General features: G+C 57.2%; 2 protein-coding genes across 2 annotated transcripts; both read left to right on the forward strand.

Annotated features, from left to right (window-relative positions):
• Positions 1 to 906: 906 nt before the first annotated feature.
• Positions 907 to 5,908, forward strand: PRDM8 (PR/SET domain 8). Its single transcript, XM_083861857.1, has 4 exons — positions 907 to 997; positions 2,372 to 2,592; positions 2,801 to 3,032; positions 3,228 to 5,908. Exons 2-4 carry the CDS (start codon positions 2,374 to 2,376, stop codon positions 4,604 to 4,606), a joined length of 1,830 nt encoding a protein of 609 aa, XP_083717983.1. The 5' UTR covers positions 907 to 997; positions 2,372 to 2,373; the 3' UTR covers positions 4,607 to 5,908.
• A 6,077-nt stretch (positions 5,909 to 11,985) lies between these two features.
• Positions 11,986 to 18,048, forward strand: FGF5 (fibroblast growth factor 5; the record flags this gene model as incomplete). The annotated part of the gene is made up of 3 exons (XM_083862329.1): positions 11,986 to 12,253; positions 14,507 to 14,610; positions 17,707 to 18,048. The coding sequence occupies 3 exons, from the start codon at positions 11,986 to 11,988 to the stop codon at positions 18,046 to 18,048; spliced, it is 714 nt and encodes a 237-aa protein (XP_083718455.1).
• Between the last annotated feature and the right edge of the window lie 1,823 nt (positions 18,049 to 19,871).

The following is a 19,871-nucleotide window of genomic DNA, read 5'->3' on the forward strand; positions in this document are numbered from 1 at the left end:
TTTTTTTTTTTTTTTTTTTTTTTTTTTTTTTTTTTTTTTTAGTTTAAGGGATTTCAAAATCCATTTTTAATTATTCTTTTTTTAAAATCTGCTTTGTATCTGAAATGACGACGATCAGGGAGGGACTGTTAAACACTTTTCCACGCGGTAAACCCCTTATTTCGGCACAGAGCATCCGCGTGTCTCTGTTCCTTGAAGCTGCGCGCGTGTCGGTGAATTCGGGAGCCCCGCGTGTGCAGGGGGAGAGCCCGTGGCCGCCCCCCGTCCCGGAATGGCTGGGAAAGGCCGGGAGGCTCAGGCCAGGGCTGCCCCCTGCCCCGCTCCTGCGGGGACCCGGCTGCGGCGGGGAGCGCGGGGCTGCCGGTGCCGCTTTCTCTGCACGCCGGGCCTTCGCCGGGCGCCGGCAGCGCAGGAGGGCCGCTCCGCGGACCCGGGCACAGGCATTCCCACTCGGCTCCGTCTCCCCGAGGAGGTTTTTTTCTGCGTGTCCGATTACCCCCTACCTGGCAGGTGCCGGGACAGAGCGGGAAGCCGCCGCCAGGATCCCGGCGCCGGGCGGAGCGGCCGTCGGGCACCCCCACTTCCCGCCCCGCACCCCTGCAGGGCCGAAGCGGAGCCGCGGCCGCAAACACGCCCGCTGCCCCGGCAGAGGGTCGGTGGGGAAACGCGCCCCGCATTTCCCACCCCTTTCTCCCCTGGTGCCCGGAGGCGGCGGGCCCAGGTGAGGGGCGGGCGGGTGGCGAGCGGGCAGCCCCGAAGGGGTTAACGGGAGGGACGTGGGCTGTCACGCGTCATTGGGCAGATTATGTGCAGCAAACAAAAAGTGTGTGTCTGCGTGCCAGCCCCTCACTGCACCGGGTCCGTCTGCACCGCGCGCCTCCTGCTCCGCCGCCCGCACGGCCCGGCCCGGCATGGAGCGGCGCTGAGAGCCCGAGGCAGACAGCCCGAAGCTGCCTTTGTGCCACTGTCGAGGGGAGGATTATCCCCACCGTCCCTGGTGAGTACCGGCGGAGGAGCCCCGCCGCTCCCCGCCGGCCCCTGCCGCCCCGGAGCGGGAACAATGCCGGGGATGTCCGTGGTGCCAGCGGCCCTTCCGGGCTGCGGGGACCGGCGTGGGAGCCTCCGGGAGCGGCCCCGGCGCCGCCCGGCCCGGACAAAGGGCGGCCGGGGGGAGGCAGCGCCGCGGGGCTGGGGGCGGCTCGGGGAGCCGGGGGGATGCGGCGCCGTGGGGAACTGTACGGGGCCCGCCGCCGCCGGGGCGAAAATTCGGTGGGGGCCGCTCGCTGTCGGTGGTTTCGTTTGGCGAAATCGTTCCTTCGGGGAAGGGATGCGTCGGGCAGTGGCGGAACGGGGAGGGCTCCGGAGCGCTTCTCCACTGGCCTTCGTTCCCGGGGGGGGGTCGGGACCCCTACTGCCGCTCCGGGGGGATGGAGCCCCCGGCGGTGCGGGGACCCGGTCGTACCCCGAAATCGCGGGCGAGCGGCGGCTCGGCGGAGCCGTGCCCGGTGCGAGCGTCGGCAGCCCTCAGCAGGCGCACCGGTCTTTTCCCGAGCCAGCCCCAAATGACGGATTTCGATGGCAGATGGGGTGGGGGGAGGCAGCCGTGCTCTATCTAATCTGGTCGGGAAGGGAGAGGGCAACGCAGCCGGGCGCGGCGCTCCCTCCTCGGCCTCGGCGCCGCCAGCCCCTCACCCTGTCCGCTGCCCGCGCCCCGCCAGCTGCCCGCCGCCCGCATCCCTCCCCTCAGAACGCGTGGCAGCCGGGGCTCACCCTGCTCCATAAATAAGCGTGTCGAGGTAAAAATAATTACCTCAGCTTGCTGCTTTTAATTAAAATCTCGGAGGGAAAGTGCTGGATTATGATAATGAGCAGCCATACGTTCCCCTTGTCACGCAGAGCGGGAGGTGAGCCTGACACGCAATCAGCGTCAATGACAAGCCACTGAAACCCACCCGCTCCCCCGGCATAGCCCGCAGCCCGGCCCGGCTCCACGGGTGGCCGGAGGGAGACCTGGCCCCTGCTTGGGACAGGACGTGACCAGTGGGATTACCGCGTCCCTGCCCAGAGCCAGCTCCGCCGCGATATCTAAAAAAATAAATCAGCGCGACAGAGTGCCGGCACTTCGCCTCTGCTCGCAGCTCCTAGCCTGCTTTAAATTTTTTTCAGACCGGGCTGCTTTTTTCCCCTTTCTTTTTTTCTTTCATTTTTTTTCCAATTTTTGGAGTTTTTTTGTTTGTTTGTTTGTTTTTTTCTTAATGTTTTATTTGATAATTCAAGTCGGTTTTATTTCGTTTTCCGGGGCATCCCGGTGTACCACTGAGCAGGACCCAGTGCGATAACGGCCCCTCTCTGCCCCTCTCTCGGCCCGCAGGGATGGAGGACGCCGGCGTCCAGCGGGGAATATGGGACGGGGATGCCAAGACGGTCCAGCAGTGCTTGACTGACATTTTTACCAGCGTTTACACCACCTGCGACATCCCGGAAAATGCCATTTTCGGCCCCTGCGTCCTGAGCCACACGTCCCTGTATGACAGCATCGCCTTTATCGCCCTCAAGTCCACCGACAAGCGCACCGTTCCCTACATATTTCGGGTAAGAGCCGCTTGTCCCCGGGCCCAGCCGCTCGCCACGCCGGTCGGTGCCCGAACGCGTGTCCGCCGCGGAGCGCAGTTCGGCCCGGGGAGCCCCCTCCGCCGGGAGCTGTCCCCGAGGGCAGAGCCGCGCCGCCGCCGCCGCTCCTACTGTTGCCTGGCCCCGTGCTGTCGGTCGGTCGGTCCGGTGGATTAACGCGCGGTTTCAGGTGGACACGTCGGCGGCCAACGGCTCGTCGGAGGGGCTGATGTGGCTGCGGCTGGTGCAGTCGGCGCGGGAACGGGAGGAGCAGAACCTGGAGGCCTACATCAAGAGCGGGCAGCTCTTTTACCGCTCCCTACGCCGCATCGCCAAGGACGAGGAGCTGCTGGTGTGGTACGGGAAGGAGCTCACCGAGCTGCTGCTGCTCGGCCCGGCCCGGGCCCCCGCCCGCACCAACGGTGGGTGCCCCGCGAGGCCGCCCGCCGTCCCGGGCGGGAGGAAGGAGGGGGATCCCCGCCGCCGGGGGGCATCGGGAGGCGGCGGTTGGCTTCGGGATCCCCCGCTCCCGATTCCCAAACTCTCGGCGGATATCGCGTCGGCGGCCCCGGCTGACAGTGCTCTCTTTCTCTTTCTATCGTGCCCGCCCGACGCAGGCTCGCCGCCCTTCGCCTGCCCTGAGTGCAGCCAGCGCTTCCAGTTCGAACTGCCCTTCGCCGCACACCTCCGGTTCCGCTGCCCCAAGAGGCTGCACGGCCCCGACACCGGCCCCGCCGCCGAGGCCGCCGGTGTCAAGGACGGCGCCGCCAAGGAGCAGGAGCCCAGCAAATTCGGGAAGCCCAGCGGGCCGCCGCACCACCCCTTCCCCGGGCCCGACGGCGGCCCCGCCGCCAGCACCAAGCCCTCCACGGACTTCCACAACCTGGCGCGGGAGCTGGAGAACTCCCGCGGCGGGCGCGCCGGGTCACCGGGGCGGCCAGCGCCCCCCGAGGGCGGCCCTGAGGCGGCTACGGGAAAACCGAAGCGGCGCTTCCCCGAGGAGGAAGAGCGCGGGCCCAGCGCGGCACGGGGCCGCTTCCCGGCGGAGCGACCGGGGCTGCCGGCGGCGCCCAAGGAGGAGCCGGGCTGCGCCCCGCAGCAGCAGTACCGCGCCGCCGGCTCCTACTGCGGGCTCGAGGAAGGCGGACGCCTCTTCGCGCCTCCCAGCCCGGAGACCGGAGAGGCCAAGCGCAGCGCCTTCGTGGAGGTGAAGAAGGCGGCCCGTGGCCCCGAGCCCGACGGAGGCCCCGAAGAGGGCCCGGAGAGCAGCTCCCCGGCCGCGGGTGGCGCGGAGCCGGGCCTGTGCCCCCGCGGCGGTGCGGGGGGCCCGCTGGCCGCCCGCCTGGACGGCGGCAGCCCGGCGCGGGGCAGCGCCTTCAGCACAGTGCCGCAGCTCGGGGCCGGCCCCGGGGGGCCCGGCAGCGGCGGGGCCGAGGAGCGAAAAAGCGCCTTCTCGCAGCCCGCCCGCTCCTTCCCGCACGTCCCGCCGCTGGTGCTGGGTCCCAAGCTGGGCGGCCTGGGCGAGCCCTGCCCCGACGGCGCCGCCGCCCCCGCCCGCCTGTACGCCGCCGAGGCGCTGGCCGCCAAGCTGCCGGGCGGCGGGGAGGCGGCGAGCGGCGGCGGTGGCGGCGGGGGGCTGCCCAAGCAAAGCCCCTTCCTCTACACCACGGCCTTCTGGCCCAAGAGCTCGGCGGCGGCGGCGGTGGCGGCGGCGGCGGCTGGGCCGCTGCAGCTGCAGCTGCCGTCGGCGCTGACGCTGCTGCCGCCGTCGTTCACCTCGCTGTGCCTGCCGGCTCAGAACTGGTGCGCCAAGTGCAACGCGTCCTTCCGCATGACCTCGGACCTGGTCTATCACATGCGTTCCCACCACAAGAAGGAATACGCGCTGGAGCCCCTCGTCAAGCGCCGCCGCGAGGAGAAGCTCAAGTGCCCCATCTGCAACGAGTCCTTCCGCGAGCGCCACCACCTCTCCCGCCACATGACCTCCCACAACTAGCGGGACATCATCCCCGGCCCGAGAACCCACCCGGGAACCCGCGCGGGGAACCCCCACGCCGCCCCCCTCTCCCACCCTTCCCGTTCGATGCACGCGTTTCCACTGTCCGGGGAGGGGCGGGGAGGGCAGCGGGTGAGGAGAAGGAGGTGAAGAAGAAGAGGCAGAAAAATGAAGGTAAGAGTAAAATAAAACAAAACAAAACAACAACAACAACAACAATCAAAAAAAAAAAAAAAAAAAAAAAAAAAGAGAAGCATCGGGAAAAGAAAAAAATCAAATTACTTTAAAAATACATTTTTTAAATGTCATATATTGCAACATATTGATGCATTTGTCATATGTTTCTACTTAAATTATTAAGCACTTATGGTTTAGATGTAATGATAATTCTATGTCAGGGTAAATTTTTATTTTGGATATGAAGCTAAGGGCGAGGGGAGCGCGGTGGGGCCAGCGGGCGGCGGGCCGGGGTCCTGCATGCACTGGGCGCTACCCCCGTCTGGCCCAGCCGCCCGCGCCCCTTACCCCCGAGTGTCACTGGTGCCCGTGGAATGGAGTCTCAGTAGTTCCGTGTTAGCTTCCCTTTCCCGTTTGGGTTTGTTTTGGTTGTTTGGGTTTTTTTTCCTCGCCCCTCTGGAAAAAAAAAATTATTAAACTTTATAGTTTATCCAGGTATGTTGGATGCTTTGACAATAAATGACTTTATTTTCTTCAAAGCACCTGGACGTTAATCGATGCGGGGGAATGGGCGGTGGCGAAGGGGTGGGCCCTCGGCTGCGCGGTGACAACGGGGCCCCCGGTCGCACCCGGGCCGCAGAGAAGGGCAGAAAAGCCCGACCACGCCGCCTCTTCTCTGCGCTCTCCTTCCCTGCTCACCTGCCTTCCTTCGGCCCCTCCGACATCTGTCCGTCCTTCCTTTACGCATCTTTGCTTTTGTCTGGCATTTAATTCAGCCTTTATGTCTCCATCCTGTCTTTCCCTTCCTTTCCTCTTCCCTTCGTGTTTTGGGTTGTCTTTAATTTCTTTCATTTTGCCTTTCTTTTTCTTTTTGCCTTTTTTTTTTTTTCTTTCCGTCTTTTTATGCTTAGATATTTTCCCACCTTACCTTTTCCAGGAGCCCGTATTGCCCGCCCCCCCCCACCCTTGCCGGGCTATTGGTGGTCCCCGGCTTGCAGGATGGGCACGGGCACAGAGGTTGTCTGGGGTGACAGGACCCAGCGAAGCCCCCAGCCCGCACTGTCTTAGGGTAGGGAGTGCTTGGAGGGGCCGGGGTGAGTCCCTCTGTCCTGGTGCATTACCGGGCTAAATGCGATGGCATCGCAGCCAGGGACACACGGGAGGACCAAGACCAGGGGGATACTCCCGGGCACGGGTGCACAGCTTGGTCCAAAGGGCACCGCCTGCAGCGGGTGCATCTAGCGTCAGCCCCGCGTGTTTTGTGGGGCACGGGAGGGCACTGGGGGACTTGGCAGCCCGGGAATGTGCCGGGAACTGGAAACCCATTTCCACATACAGACTGCCGTCACCCTGGCACCGAGGCTGTGCGTGGCTCAGCAGGTCACTGGCAGGGAAAAATATCACAGAGCCGGATCTGTGCGAGGCCGGAGCCCACGGCAGAGCGTGAGAGCCCCACAGTGTCACGTAAATGGGGTCCAGGTGCCACCGACATCCGCTGCCATGGGGTTTGGGGTTTGCACGGAGTACCCGGGCCTGCTGCAAAGCCTCTACAGTTCCTGGGGAAGTGCCTGGCCTTCACGTAGGACAGCCTAGGAAAGTGCCTGCCATGGCCAGTCCAGCTTCCCGCTGATGTTGCTCACTCTCTCAGCGCACTGACCCCTGCACGGCACCAGGAACCCCCGAACCACGCCAGGAGCCGAAGCGGCTTCCCCTGCTCTCACTCCTCGCCTCGAGAATGCCCATAGCTTCACCTGCTGCCGTTAATTGCGGAGGCGAGACGCTGATTTTTCCCGTGGATTTTCCTTAAAAACGGTGCCACCCCCGCGCGTCCGTTTTTTGAGGGTTCCCCGGAACGCCGGGACGGGGCTGCGGGGGATGTGGGCGGGCTGCGGGGGATGCCGGGGGCGGCAGAGGCGGGTGGGCACCGCCATCTAGTGGGGCCGCCGCGGGGCTACTGAGTATGCTCGGGGCCCCGGCGGGCTCCTTCCCTGGGGGTGATTCTCCGGACTCCTCTACCGCAGCAGCTTCGCTTCTCCAGCAGCCCCTGGCTTTGGGGCTGGCTCCTTCCCGCACGCGGGGAGGTTCACAGCGGCGGTGTTAATTACGCCCTCCCTGCACTTGTCCTGGTGCTGCTGAAGGGATGGTTCTTCCCCCGCACGAAGGTGCACTCGGGAACCCAGCACACACCTGCAGGTTTCAGAATCTCTTCCATCTGCCCCAAATATTTTATGGCCTTTCACAGCCGTGTAGTGTGCTGTGTGTTCCTGCTCTGTCATGGCAGCATCCTGCAGCACCTTGCTTTCTATGTGTTTCTCGTGGCTCTCTCAGAAGGCACGGTGCTAAGTCCCAGGACTTCTCCCATTGGGTTTGGATAAGTTTGCAGTCAGCCCCCTAAAAACACAGTAAGACAGGGCACATGTGGTGCAGCAGGTGCCTGCGTTGTTACTGTCACACAAAACTCACACTGTTTCTCTCTATAAGTACAAAAATCTACAGACTAGTGGTCAGGAAATTTAATCCAAGACTTTGTTTTGGTAAAATCGGATATCAAACTCCTAAGTGATAAATCAAAACCCAACTAGTGCTTCCTGCACAAGCAGAACATGCTATAATAAAGGCAGGCAGTGGCCCGTGATCCTGTAGAGTTGGGTGTTGTATAGAGGGGTTCACAGGAGTTCCCCTTGGGCCATTTGGGCTCACGGCTTGGCCACAGCAGGTCCCTCACTCCCCAGAGCCCTGCTGGCTCTCCTCAGGTCAGCATGAGTACCATTGCCACATACTGCTCCTTTGTCAACATTGCTGCTGCTGCATGGGAAACAGAAAGAGAATCTCCCTCCTTTTTTTCCCTTGCCTTTTTTGTCTTTTTATTACTTTTTTTTTTTTTCTTTTTTCTTTCTTTAAATGTCTTTTCTTGTCTGTGGCTGATGCTGTGCTGTGTCTCTGCACAGCACAGAGGCAGGCTGGGCTGTGGCACCAGCTGGCTTTTCCCCCATGCAGGTTCCTCAGCCAGCATCACAGCCCAGAAAATTTGGTGCTAGGGCATTGCATGGGCATTTCTCTGGGACAGAGCTGCCCCTGTAAGCTTGTGCCAGGGCCCACAGACTCATCTGCCGCTGAAACCCACCCACAAGGGGCATCTTTGGTGTACTGCAGAGGAACAGTAAGTAGGAGCTGGGAATAAGGACAAGCAGGCTTCAGACTTGGGGAGCCCCTTTTCTGTGCCCTGCAGCGCTTAAAGTAATACTGCTCCATCTTACCTGTAGCTAGGCCACACTTCAAATTATAACAGTGATAACAATTCCAACAAATCCTGATATTAATGCTGTTCCTGGGGAGCAGAAGGCAGCACTGCAGCCACAGAGGTTTCTGTTTGAAGGTGCAGTAGTCAGGCAGCCACAGGCAGCAGACCCACAGCTTGCGAACCTTTGGGCTGGGGCTGGGGGTAGCTGCCTGCCTCAGGGCCTGATCCCATCCTGTCAAAGCCAGCAGAAGCTGTGTCTCTGGCTCCACATGGCAGCAGATTTGGGAATGGATTAGCACCAGGCAGTTGGACACAGGCACCTGAACCCCTCATCAGCGTGGGCACGGGCTGTAGAGAATTTCACATGAATTCTTTTCCTTAGGTCTGGAGAGAGGTGTACAAGCAACGCTTTTGCAATGAAACCTCTGAGCAAGGCTTTTGCAATGAAACCGTCCTCACAGTGACCCTGCAGAGGCAGTCCCAAAATATTTGTGTTGAGTTTTCTGCTGCACATGAAGATGCTGAGCAGCGTGCCGGACAGATGGAGATCTGCTGCCCGGCTGCTGGCAGTTTTGCTGCCATTGTTGCAAGGACGGTTGAGCTCCTCTTTGTACCATGTCTATCTCTAGTCAACCTCTAATTGGTTAAAATTAGAAAATCAGCTATTAGTATTTCATTGCAATACTCAGCTCTTGAAAATGCATTGTTCAGCTGTGGATGTCTAGGAAAGACTGAAACTGTTCCCTTGTTTTGAAAATCATATGAGCTGTACAGTATTTCTTCTCTACTTTCCCTGCTGCTAAGGTCTGATTTGGAGTGGGGAAAGAACTGACCCATTACAGAACATGTTGATGGTGGCTTTAAAACAAATACACACAAAAACCGAAACAGAGGGAGGAAGTTTCTGTGAGACATAGTGTTGTCTTGTAGAATGCTGGCATGCTCTGAGCTCTATTCAAAGAGAGACTGCTTTTCACTTGTTAGAATTTATTTCCTTATCCAGGCTTGTGAGATGGCTTCTGAGTGATCTCGGCGACATTCATGCCCATGGGGGCATGTTAACCACTTGTACCTGTGCTCCCCCAGCACGTGAAGGTGATAATCATCCTAATTAAATAAGATGAGAACAATGGTCTTAATTAAATTAACCTGCTCTAATGCATGTTCTCCTGGTAACATGTTTGGTTTTGCAAAGCTCCCCAGGCAGCCACAGTTCTCATTCTTTTGGGGGTAGGGACACTTCCAGAGGGACTTGATGGATGACCTGGGGACCAGTTACCTCCATTCCACTGCAGTGAGTCTTCTTCAGGCACATCCTCATTGCAAAGAGGTTTTTTTTTTTTTCCCAGGCTCTGTTCACTGGTCTCATGTCTCCTCATGCTTTGCCTCGCTTATTTTTAAGTGGCAATTAAATAGCACCAGGCTGATGCTAGGAGGGGGGAGTGCTCCTGTCGTGCAACTTGCAGGCCCAGTGCTCTGCAGCAGATCAAACAGGCTCAGAAGAGTCTTTCTCATCTTCAAATAGGGAATTTTACACTTGAAACCCAGCTTATCCTCTCCACTTGCTGAGTTTTCCCTGTAACTGAGCCCTGAATAATTTAAATAACATAACATCAGCATTAGGCTTCCATAGCTGCTGGTGTGTGTGTGAGGTTGCTACTGCCAAAGGCAATTATACACAATTGCTCTAGAAAGTTCACTATTACATCTACTTATTTATTTAGATTTAAACCTTGTGTTTGGTTTGTTCTTATGTTGGTATTTTTGGGGGCTTTTTTTGAGTTGTGCTACAGGAGCGCCTGGAGTATTTAAAATTGATGTGTTATGCAGGTGAACAACTAGAAAGCACTCAAAACCATTCAGGTCATGCCCAAAACGCTGTTTGTGTGTTCTCAGAGTTTCACAGTGAAGATGAGAACGCACCGCGTGCCACAGGGACTTGTGTGAGTCATTTCTCCACAGTGAAGGTGGTTGGGTACGGCTCTGATAGGTGCAAGGGAGTCCCTTGAGAAGGGCAATGCTATCCTGCAGTTGTCCCATTCCACGACACAGAAAAGAGGAGTACAGGGAATGAGTGACCTACGGGCTCTGCTGCCTCACTGTGCCTCCCAGAAAGGGTCAGGAACTTGCACTGCAGTGGGATTCCCTCCAACAGCAGGTCTTGGACACTAGCCCGGGCAACTCCACCTGGCTGGTGTTGCCCTCTTGGTGGCCACACCCCTTGGGAGTTTGAGTTTTCTGTGAATTCTTCACTGGAGGAGAAAAAGAGAAGTGTGAGTGAGCTAGAGGATGCCTGGCAATGAGGGTGGCACCAGAACTGCTTTTGGAAACTGTGGGGGTGGACAGTAGGGTCGAAGTTAGGGAGGCTGGACTTGCTGGTGAACCTCTGGGCACAGAATCTTTTCTAATGATGAGTATCTCTGGCCCGGGCATGCGGGTGGCCCTCCTTTCTGCTCCTGGGCTGCTGCTCACCCCTAGGATGGTAACTGTAAACTTTTTTGCATTCACCTTTAACTGTCAGTGGCAGAAGTGGTTTTTGGTCTGCTCACCTGGATGGAGAACAGGGATTTTGCTGCCTTGATCCTGTACCAGCTGTAGCCTTTACACCAAGATGCTAAAGAAGAAATCCTCCTGGAGCAAGGTAGCTGTGCCTCCTTCAACTGTGCTGATACAGAAAGTCTTGCACAAACACCACCTCAGAGGTTGAGGAGTCCTGCAGGTCTCATCCTCCTCATGGGTCTGGATTTGGAATCAGTATGTGTGTAATTCAAGAGGAGGTGGGTAAGTGGAAGTCATGGATTTTGCCAGGCTAACCACTACAGCTGGGAGAAGTAAACAAGATTTGAGTGGCCTGACCTTCCTTCAGGTATGTGTGTCTATATATAGGGCTGTCTATGTATACATGTCTATATATAATGCGTGTGCATATAGCTCTGTGGATATATATATGTGAGAAATGGTTTGAAATTGCAGCAAAGCTGTGAGATCATCTGCTCACACCAGGCTGTGCCAGGTGTCAAGCAGGCTGGATACAGCTCCTTAAGTGCGTGTCCCTCTCTGTGCCCCTGACCTTCAGCTTCCTTGGAAGGCGAAGGTCACCCTCCGACGTGCCACCGGCTCTGCCTCCTTCCTGCCGAATCCGATCCCTGGGCGCGTGTCCTGGATGAGGCCGCCAGCCAGAAGCACCCCTGGGATGGCTGAGGGGCGGTGGGATTCAGGGTACAACACCGCTTGGTAGGAGTACTGAGTGCGCAGAAAGAGGGGCGGAGTTGGGGGAGCTGTTGCTGAGGGGTCTCCTCCTGCCCCGCGGTGCTGTTCAGTCGTCGTCTTTGTGTTTGGGAAGGAACACAGCTGCTGGTGCCGGGGGGCACCTGCCAGGTGTGTGAGTCACCCTGATAGTGGTGGGAGGCTGGGGGTCGTACACCCCCTGCCCGGGAACCAAGGAGGATGTTGTGGACAGACAAGCTTCCTTTCCTGCAGGCTGTGAGATGCCACTGGGGGTTCGTGATAGGGACGCACCGTTGTCCCCAAGGGCTGCTCTCAGGGCCAAGCCTCGCCCCGTGAGTGAGGGAGAGCGGCTTTGCGGTTCGGGGGCTTGTCCCGAGCCCCCTGCCCGAGGCCAGCCTGGCCGCGCAGCTGCCGTGTCACCCCCCGAATCCCGGGCGGGGGGCTGCAACCCGAGCCTGTCCCCAGGGTCTCCCGCAGCCCCGTGGCCTCGTCCCGGCGAGGAGGTCAAGTTAATTCCCAGATAGATGCACCCCGAGCCCCGCATCTGCCGCGGGGACGGGGACGGGTGCGGGGGGAGGGGGGCGTGGGGCCGGGCACAGGTGCGGGGCCGGCACCCGGTTATAAATAGCGGGGAGGGGCGGCCCGGCCCGGCTCCCCCCCGTGCTCGGTCCCCCGCTCCAGGGCTCGGAGCGGGATGCGGCGCCCTCCCTCCCTCCTCCCGCCCGCCGGCAGCATGAGCCCGTCCTTTCTCCTCCTCCTCCTCCTCCTCGCCCTGCCCGCCCGCGCCCGGCGAGAGCAGGTGCCCGGCGGGGCTCAGCGGGGCCGTAACGCCCCTGCGTCTTCCTCTTCCTCCTCCCCGGCGGCGGCAGGGCCGAGTCGCTTCCCGCGGAGCCGCCCGGATCGGCGGCGGGGCCGGCTGTACTGCCGGGTGGGCATCGGCTACCACCTCCAGCTGCACCCCGACGGTCGCGTGGACGGCGCCCACGACGCGAGTCCGCTCAGTGAGTGGGGAACGGGAGATCTGGGGGGCTGCTGCGCCCGGGCCGGGGTAGTGGGGCTGAGCATCTCTATCCTTGCGGTCATCCCACCCCCTCGAGGGATGAGAGAGTCCCTCGCCCCTGTCGCCCTCACCTGGGGTGAGCTGCAGCCCTGGCGGGCCCGGGAAGGGGCATTTGGAGTGCCAGGGGGGCTGTGTTCTGCAGGCTCCGTGAGAGCTGCCTGTCTTCTTCTGGGAATTGCCACCTGAGAGGTTGCCCGGCCCAAGGGAGTGAGTCCGTGGGGATGGTGTGAGAGCATGAGGTCTGCACTCCCACCATAGCCCCTTGCCAGGCACCTGGGGGAGATGCTGCTGCCCCTTTTTGGTCCTTTCCCTGTGGGACTTTTCTATCCCTCTCTGCATTCTCATTCTCCCAGCACAGTGATAGGATATATTCAGTTTAAAAATAGGACTGAGGCTGACGTTCCCCTGAGAGAAAGCTGTGCTAACTCATGGCTTATCCTCTGGTTGGAGTTGCCATGATATCCTGCTAGAGGGAATGAAATGGCAGGTGGGGATGAAAAATCACTTCAAGAGCCCAAGGGCTCGGGCCCGAGGTGACCCTGGCAGTGTGCGTGGCTCAGCTGTTGGGAGTGTTCACGGAGCAGCCGCCACATCTGCCCAGGACCAAAGAATTTGGGGCCCAGACTGTGCCTTGACCCCATGAGGGAGAACAACCCCTGGTCAGAAATGCTGGGAGCCTAGGAGCTCTGCTCAGGGCTTTTGGGCACAGCAGGCACATGGCCTGGAGGGGTTTAGAGGATGGATAGGAAAATGGAGCACCCACGCCATGGCTGTTTGGGGAGACATGGGTTTGGAAGGGCTGGCAGAAATTTGGTGCTACAGCTGTCCTGCAGAGACCTGAATTATGTGCAGTTCCTTCCTCCTTAACCTGAGATATCCCCCCGGAAAGGCCACAACCACACCAGCTCTGCGTGTCAGAGCAGAGCCAGCCCTGGCTGGGGACATGTGCTGGTGGGGGGCAGGATTTGCTGGGATGTTGTGGTGAGGAGGCCCTCAGGAAGAAGTTGGCTTTTGGCAGGGAAACCCCAGCTTTGGCCCCTGGAAATAGGGCTTCACCCCGGGCAACCTCAATAAAGAAGAATATGTCTGCCACGGCAGCAGGGCCACCCCACAAAAGGCAGGAGGTTTTGGGGTGCCCTTGAGAAGAGCCAGGTGTTTGACAAGTCGCCTTGCTGCAGTGGGGCTGCAGACCCTCATGGCTTGTGGCACATGAGGTGAGGGGTGTGGCAGCCCATAACCCCCCCAAAGTGCCCCCCAGGCCCTTGGTGCTGGGACTTGGGTGCCTCAGGGGGATGTGCTTCCCCCTTAAAATAAACATGGGAAGTGGTGATCTGATACCCAGCCTCAGAGGGTTTAACATGGCTTTGTGTTTGCTCCTGGCATGTTAACCCCACAGCCCTTTGGGGGACGGGCAAGATGCTCTGCTGGCTCCTTCCTCTGGGGCTGGGGCTGCAGCTGGGCAGCACTGCCAGTTCCCCAGGGTGCAAAGGGTACACTGGGGGCGTGGTGCTGGCCCCCAGCTGGCAGGGGCTGGGGGGATGCCCAGCCCTCTGCTCGAGTTACCCCACACCACTTGGGGAGATGACGTGTTGGTGCTGTTGCTGAGGGATGCTCAGAGGTTGCAGTTCTGTCAGATGAGTCACAGGTCTTACATGCCCCATCAGGGCCCAGAACCCCTATCACACTCAGAAAACTCCCATTTTTTTCTATGGCTGGGTTGCACAGTGCCATGTCCCCCAAGCTCTACTGAGAGGACATGGTGTGAGGGAGCATCCACAGTCCCTCCAGTCCCTTCTGGCTTGTGTGATACTGACTTGCCGAGTTCTGTGTCTGCAGCATGAGGACTCTGATCCCAGCAGGCTGGTGTAGGTACAGGGGACTTTTCACACTCTTGGGAGTGGTTTCCCCAGGGGTTAACTCGTTCTACCACAGCCCAGCCAGGAATTGTACCCCAAAATGGAACTTAAAAGAAAAAACCCAAGTCCCAGGCACCACCCTGTATCCATCCCAAAGCGGATGGAGGCCACTCTGTGAGGCAGAGGGATGGAGCATGAGCTGGGTGGAGCCAGGCAGATGAGGAGCAGGGACGTGGGAGAGGAAATGCAAATCTATCAGACGGAGTTGTATTCATTTTTTCTCTGTCACACCGATGTGAAAAGAACTGTGATTTATTTTGGGATTTCTGTCATCCTAGGTATTTTGGAAATATTTGCTGTGTCTCAGGGGATTGTAGGAATACGAGGAGTTTTCAGCAACAAATTTTTAGCGATGTCAAAAAAAGGAAAACTCCATGCAAGTGTAAGTAAACCCCCCCACCCTTTATCAGTATGTGTTGTTTATTGAAGGCTTTGTGACACTTCCACGTGTCAGCGCAGCGACAGTCCCAGGCAGGGCCCTGGCATGACGGCCCCCTCGGGCTGCCGGGCTGGCTCCGCGCCGGCGGCACCAGCGCCGTGCAGACAGAGAAGGGGACAGGTGGAGCTCAAGTCCCCCAAGCCCACCTTCCTACTTAGCGCGTTTAACCGTGCGAAGTGGGCCTTTTTGTGTGCAGTAGGGTACTTGCATCAGCAGAGCCTGTTCTTTGAGCACGGCTGGGTTATTTTTAGCCACTTCTGCGGCAGATCGCACAGAAGGGTTTAGCCAAATGTCTCCCGGCGAGCAGCACGTGTGGCGCCGGCAGCCCCGGGGCTCGGGCTGGCTTTGCCCTTGGAGACAGAGAACCCTGGAGAGGCTCGGGCAGGTGAGGTCCAGACTGTGCAGGTATGTTGCAGCTAGAGTGAAAAAGTCCTGGTAACTTTTCTTTGCAGGATGTTTTCCTGAAGGCTGAGGTTTCCTGCAGGTCTCATTGTGTTTTTTCCAGCTTTCTGTGTCGATTGAATGCCTAAATTGATTTCACTGCTTATTTCAACCTCAGGGGGTTGCTTCCCTGTTTCTTGTTGTCGGTTCCAGAGTTCATTTAAACAAACACAGTGAACTCCTGTACTTACATGAAAGTCAGTGCCTTGGAAAGGTGTGTATACATACACCACCCCAAGAAGGGCATTTTTAAGGCAGCATCTCAACCCTGAGGGTGGTTTCCAGAGAAGCCTGGTCAGGGCTTATGGCTGGGGAAAGCAAAAAGGTTATTGCCCACCCCTCAGTTCCAAGAAGAACCTCCTGATCCCAGAGCAGATGTCACAGATGTGCTTGCAGTGCCCGAGACTGCAGACCACTTCAAGGGAGATTTATGAACTCACCTCTTTCTTCCTTTAAGTCTTTTTGGAGTGTTGCTCCTGAAGCCTATTGATTCTTAAAGGACGAGCATGTGCTTGCTTATTTTATAAAATAAAGTAGGAGCATGAATGGTATCTAGGGGAAAAGGGGAATGGTTCCATGAAGGAAAACATGAGGTGAGAGCAGAGGAGCAGAGCAGGAGGGGGAAAGGATGGAGAGGAGAGGGAAACAGGCAGAGCACTACTGCCAGCCCTCCAGAGCCTTCCCTTCTGGTGTACAATGGGCCTCTTATCTGAGCTGAAGCCTTGATTTATGCCCTGGCACAGGCAGAAATTAAATCAAGCTTTATTGGTGCATGGTTAATTGTTGACACACAAAGAGCAGAGGTAGAGAGGGACCTCAGTCAGGAGGGTCAGGGCAGGGGTGAGGACACATGATGCCCTGTTCGGGTGAAAGCCGCTAATTTGTAGAAACTTGACCCAGATGTCTAAAGATTGCTGGACTAAACAATGCCAATAATGCAAACCTGGCATCTGTTGTTCTTTCCTGTGCTAGCAGGATTGAAGTTATTTCATAGCCTAATGAGTTCTGAGCAGTACAAAGCATGTCCTGTGCCCGTCACTCAGGGCAGCACTTTGATATGGGAGTCAGGCTGGGGACTTTGTGCTGAACCACAGAAAGAAGTCTTTTCTGCAGGAATTTGGGCTCCTTCAAAACTCACTCTCAGGCTCAGCTCCATCTGAGCTTGGTGTTTTACAGACGGGGTTTTTTTGTGTGGTTTTTTTTTTTTGGTTTTTTTTTTTTTTTTTTTTTTTTTTTTTTTTTTTTTTAATGCCAGCTTAATTAAATTACTGAGTGGTTCATTTTTAGAGGCACCAGCTTCAGAAAATGACAGTTATCCCGGCAATTATCAGTTGCGTGCACAGATGGCTTTTTCCTCATTGATAAATCCTTGCTCTCCTGTTTGTCCATTTTTAGCACAGAGCGGGTAGGAGGAGTGTTGTGCCTGTCCAGCACAGACCTCAGGGGACAGATTTGCCCCAGGTAATTCTCCTTTTCCAGGAGTTGCAACAAAGCTGCATTCCTTGCTTGGGCAAATCTCTGCTCAACTGGATTTTGAAATTTAATTGACTTCAGGACTGCTCTTGGTGATTGTCTCTGAAGCTCTGCAGAGCAAATCCAATGCCAGCCACATGCTTTGGCTTCCTTGCCTGCCCTATGCAGGAAAAAATGGCTTTTCCAGACTGGAGCAGTGCAGTGATGAGCTGAGAGGGAAATCTGACAGGATCACGGTGGGGCAGCTGTTGATACACTTCCCAGGGCAGGGCACTTCCCTCCGCATGTGGGACATCCTGCCTGAGCACTGCCATGCATTCTGGGGCTTCAGGGAGCACCAAGGGTCAGCAAAGCCTTGCTGGGGAAGATGAAGGCCTGTGTGTGGGGGAAACAGTGGGGAGGGTGTATGAAAGACAGGGAGAGCAAAAATGAGCTAAAGAAGACCTAATTCCAAGTACTATGAGACAAAATGTACATGGCAGGTTGTGGGCTCTGTCGCTTGTGCTTTAAGGCTCAACTTCTTTGGTTAAATTTGGGCTTTCAAACACTTTTCTAGTGGTTACAAAGCCCTGCTGGGGGTTGGGTCTTGTCTGGTTTCAAAGTTGGAGAGCTCAGTGTCTCCTCCCTGTCAGTGGTTTGGAGGTGTTGCTGTGAAATTGAGCTGGGGAAGCTTTTTAGGGCACCAGATTCCATGCTCACCATCAGGTAAAAGTGTGGCAGGTTTGGGAGGGGCTGCCAGAAGCTATGGCCAGGGGTCCCAGGGCCGTGGGCACATAGATGGAGTGCTAGGCTCTGCTCTTTTGTTTTGGAGTGCTTTTTTTGGAGAGAAGGGAAGGGCACTGCTGGGGCAGGAGGGGACAGGAGGGAAGGGTACTACTGGGGCAGCCCAAGCCTTTTTTTCCCCAAGAAAGCCCAAACCTGGGTGGCCAGCAGCTACTGAAGCATCTGCATTGGGGGTTTTCCAAGCAGTCAGGTGCTTGGCACCTTCAGTGTTGGTACTCCGCTTCAGTGTTGTTGCCCCCCTCCTTAGGGCCTGATTTTGGGAGACAGCAAACCGGCAAGCACTGGGGGTGGGGGACAGGTACCACCTGCCCTTTGCGAGCGGTATTCCCTCTGTCCCTGCAGGCCCGCTTCACGGTGGACTGCCATTTTCGAGAGCGCTTCCAGGAGAACAGCTACAACACCTACGCCTCGGCCGTGCATCGCAGCCCCCGCTCGGGGCGCCAGTGGTACGTGGCCCTCAACAAGCGGGGCAAAGCCAAGCGGGGCTGCAGCCCCCGCGCCCGGCCCCAGCACGTCTCCACGCACTTCCTGCCCCGCTTCTGGCAGCCGCAGCCCCCGGAGCTAGCCTTCACCGTTGCTCTCCCTGAGAAGAAGCCCCCGCCGCCGAAGCCCAAGGTCGTCCCATCCCCGCCTCGGAAGAACCCCGGCCCTGTCAAGTACCGGCTGAAGTTCCGCTTTGGGTAGTGCCACGGCGGGGATGCTGGCGCTGGAGAGAACGGACACCGGGGAGCTTTTGGGGCTGACCCCGCGGGAGACCCATGTCTCCCTCAGCAGATGGACACGGGGAAGCTCCCAGGTGGCCGCGCCGGACTCGAGGTCTTCTCTTAACCGCACAAGCTGGGCGGCGTCCCCAGAGGCGTGTGGTGGGATGAGCAGCTCGGGTTTGCCAAAGAGAATTCCTGTGGCGAACTAAAAACACTGGGTGGACCTCGGGTTAGTGTTCAGTTGTTGAAAGAACTAGAAAGGTACCTCTATAGCGAACATATTTTCTTACCTTATTTTCACTAGTGACTCCTTTGACAATCATTTTCATACGAGAGAGATGTTCAGAGCCAAGCGGTTTTGTTTGTTTTTCTCACATCTCCTTCTTGCTGCACTTTTTCCTCTGACCATAACCTCAGGCACCTTATACCCAGGTCTGTCCCTTTCCCTTCTCTTAGAAGCCAGCTCTTCCCTTCCACAAATAAAAGAGAGACCAAGCCCTGCAAATTTACTTGCCTTATCTGTGGTGCGAGGTGGTCTTCAAACTCTTTGTTGGCAATAATAGATGTGTGTATATATTTTGTGAGGGTTGCAGACTTGGGATGGGTGGCTGTTTGCAGCCCACTCCTGGTGGTCTCTCCCGTTCTTCCCTGGACAACTGGAGGAGCAAGTCTCTTCCTGTCCATCCAGGTATGGATTCGATGCCTGCTTTAAAATACCTCTGCCATGGTGCCGGGGCATTCCTGCTCCCTGGAGGAGTCCCTCCAGATATCCCCACAGGCTAGGGATGCTGGTAGCCCCCAGGTGCCCACTGGTTTCATCCAACAGTTTTTGCTGCTGATTTATTTTATTGCTCTTAATACATCTGCAGAGGCAGGGAGCAAGGTTTTTATTTTACGGCGAGTGTGACAATGTGGCAATAAATGCTGTTATAGCTGCTTGTCCCTTCAGGAGTGTTTTCCCCTCCAGGTTGCCTGCTGGCCCTGGTGTTGAATTGTTTCTCCACCATGGTGTGATCTGTGGAATAGTTGTGCATATGAACTTTGTAATCAGTGTTTAGCAGTGTTGCTGTATGAACAGGCACTGGTAGCATTGAACCTCACCCGTGAAGCCTTAATAGGAGCCCAGATGTGGGCTCAGGTTGGCAGAAGCTCAAAGATCTGAGCCCTACCAGCGTCCAGCAGAAATAATTAGCCTTCTCTCTGCATCTGATTATGGTACAAATGGCTGTTTCCATTGGAATAGTGGTTCTTTGCCTTTGTCATCCTCCTGGCAGCCCCTGGTCAGACATGCATGCTCCACGTATGAGGATGGATGGGGATGCTAGAATAAAATAGCTGTGTTTCATTTTATAAACTGATGGTGTGATCTCTTGCCTTGTCTGTGCCTTCTTTTCTTCCCCTGAAGGGGAAAAAAAAATGGGTGCTGCAAAACTGCCTGCTCCACGTGCTTCTGTTAGATTGGGGCTGGCCAGCACGGTGTCAGCAATGGGGTAGAGTGGAGCTGAAGGGATGTGTGTGTTCCCTGTGCTGTGCCCCCCAAACTGTGTCCTGGGATGTCCCCCCCTATGGCTCCTCTGGGGCAGCTGCCTGGACCTGGGTCATGGCAGGGTCAGGTGAACAGGGGTGTCCTGCACTCCCTGTCAGTTCCAGATGGACTGTCTGACTGTGCACAGATGAAATCCAAGTAATAAGTGCTTAATTCATCTCAGTGAGCTAATGGAATCAGAACCTTTGCAGGTGCTGCCCCAGCCCAGGCAGATGTGTGGAGCTCTCTGGGCAGGTAAGGGAGAAAGGAATGTGCTG

Source organism: Zosterops lateralis (genome assembly GCF_965231275.1).
Source record: "Zosterops lateralis genome assembly, chromosome: 5".
Classification (NCBI taxonomy): domain Eukaryota; kingdom Metazoa; phylum Chordata; class Aves; order Passeriformes; family Zosteropidae; genus Zosterops; species Zosterops lateralis.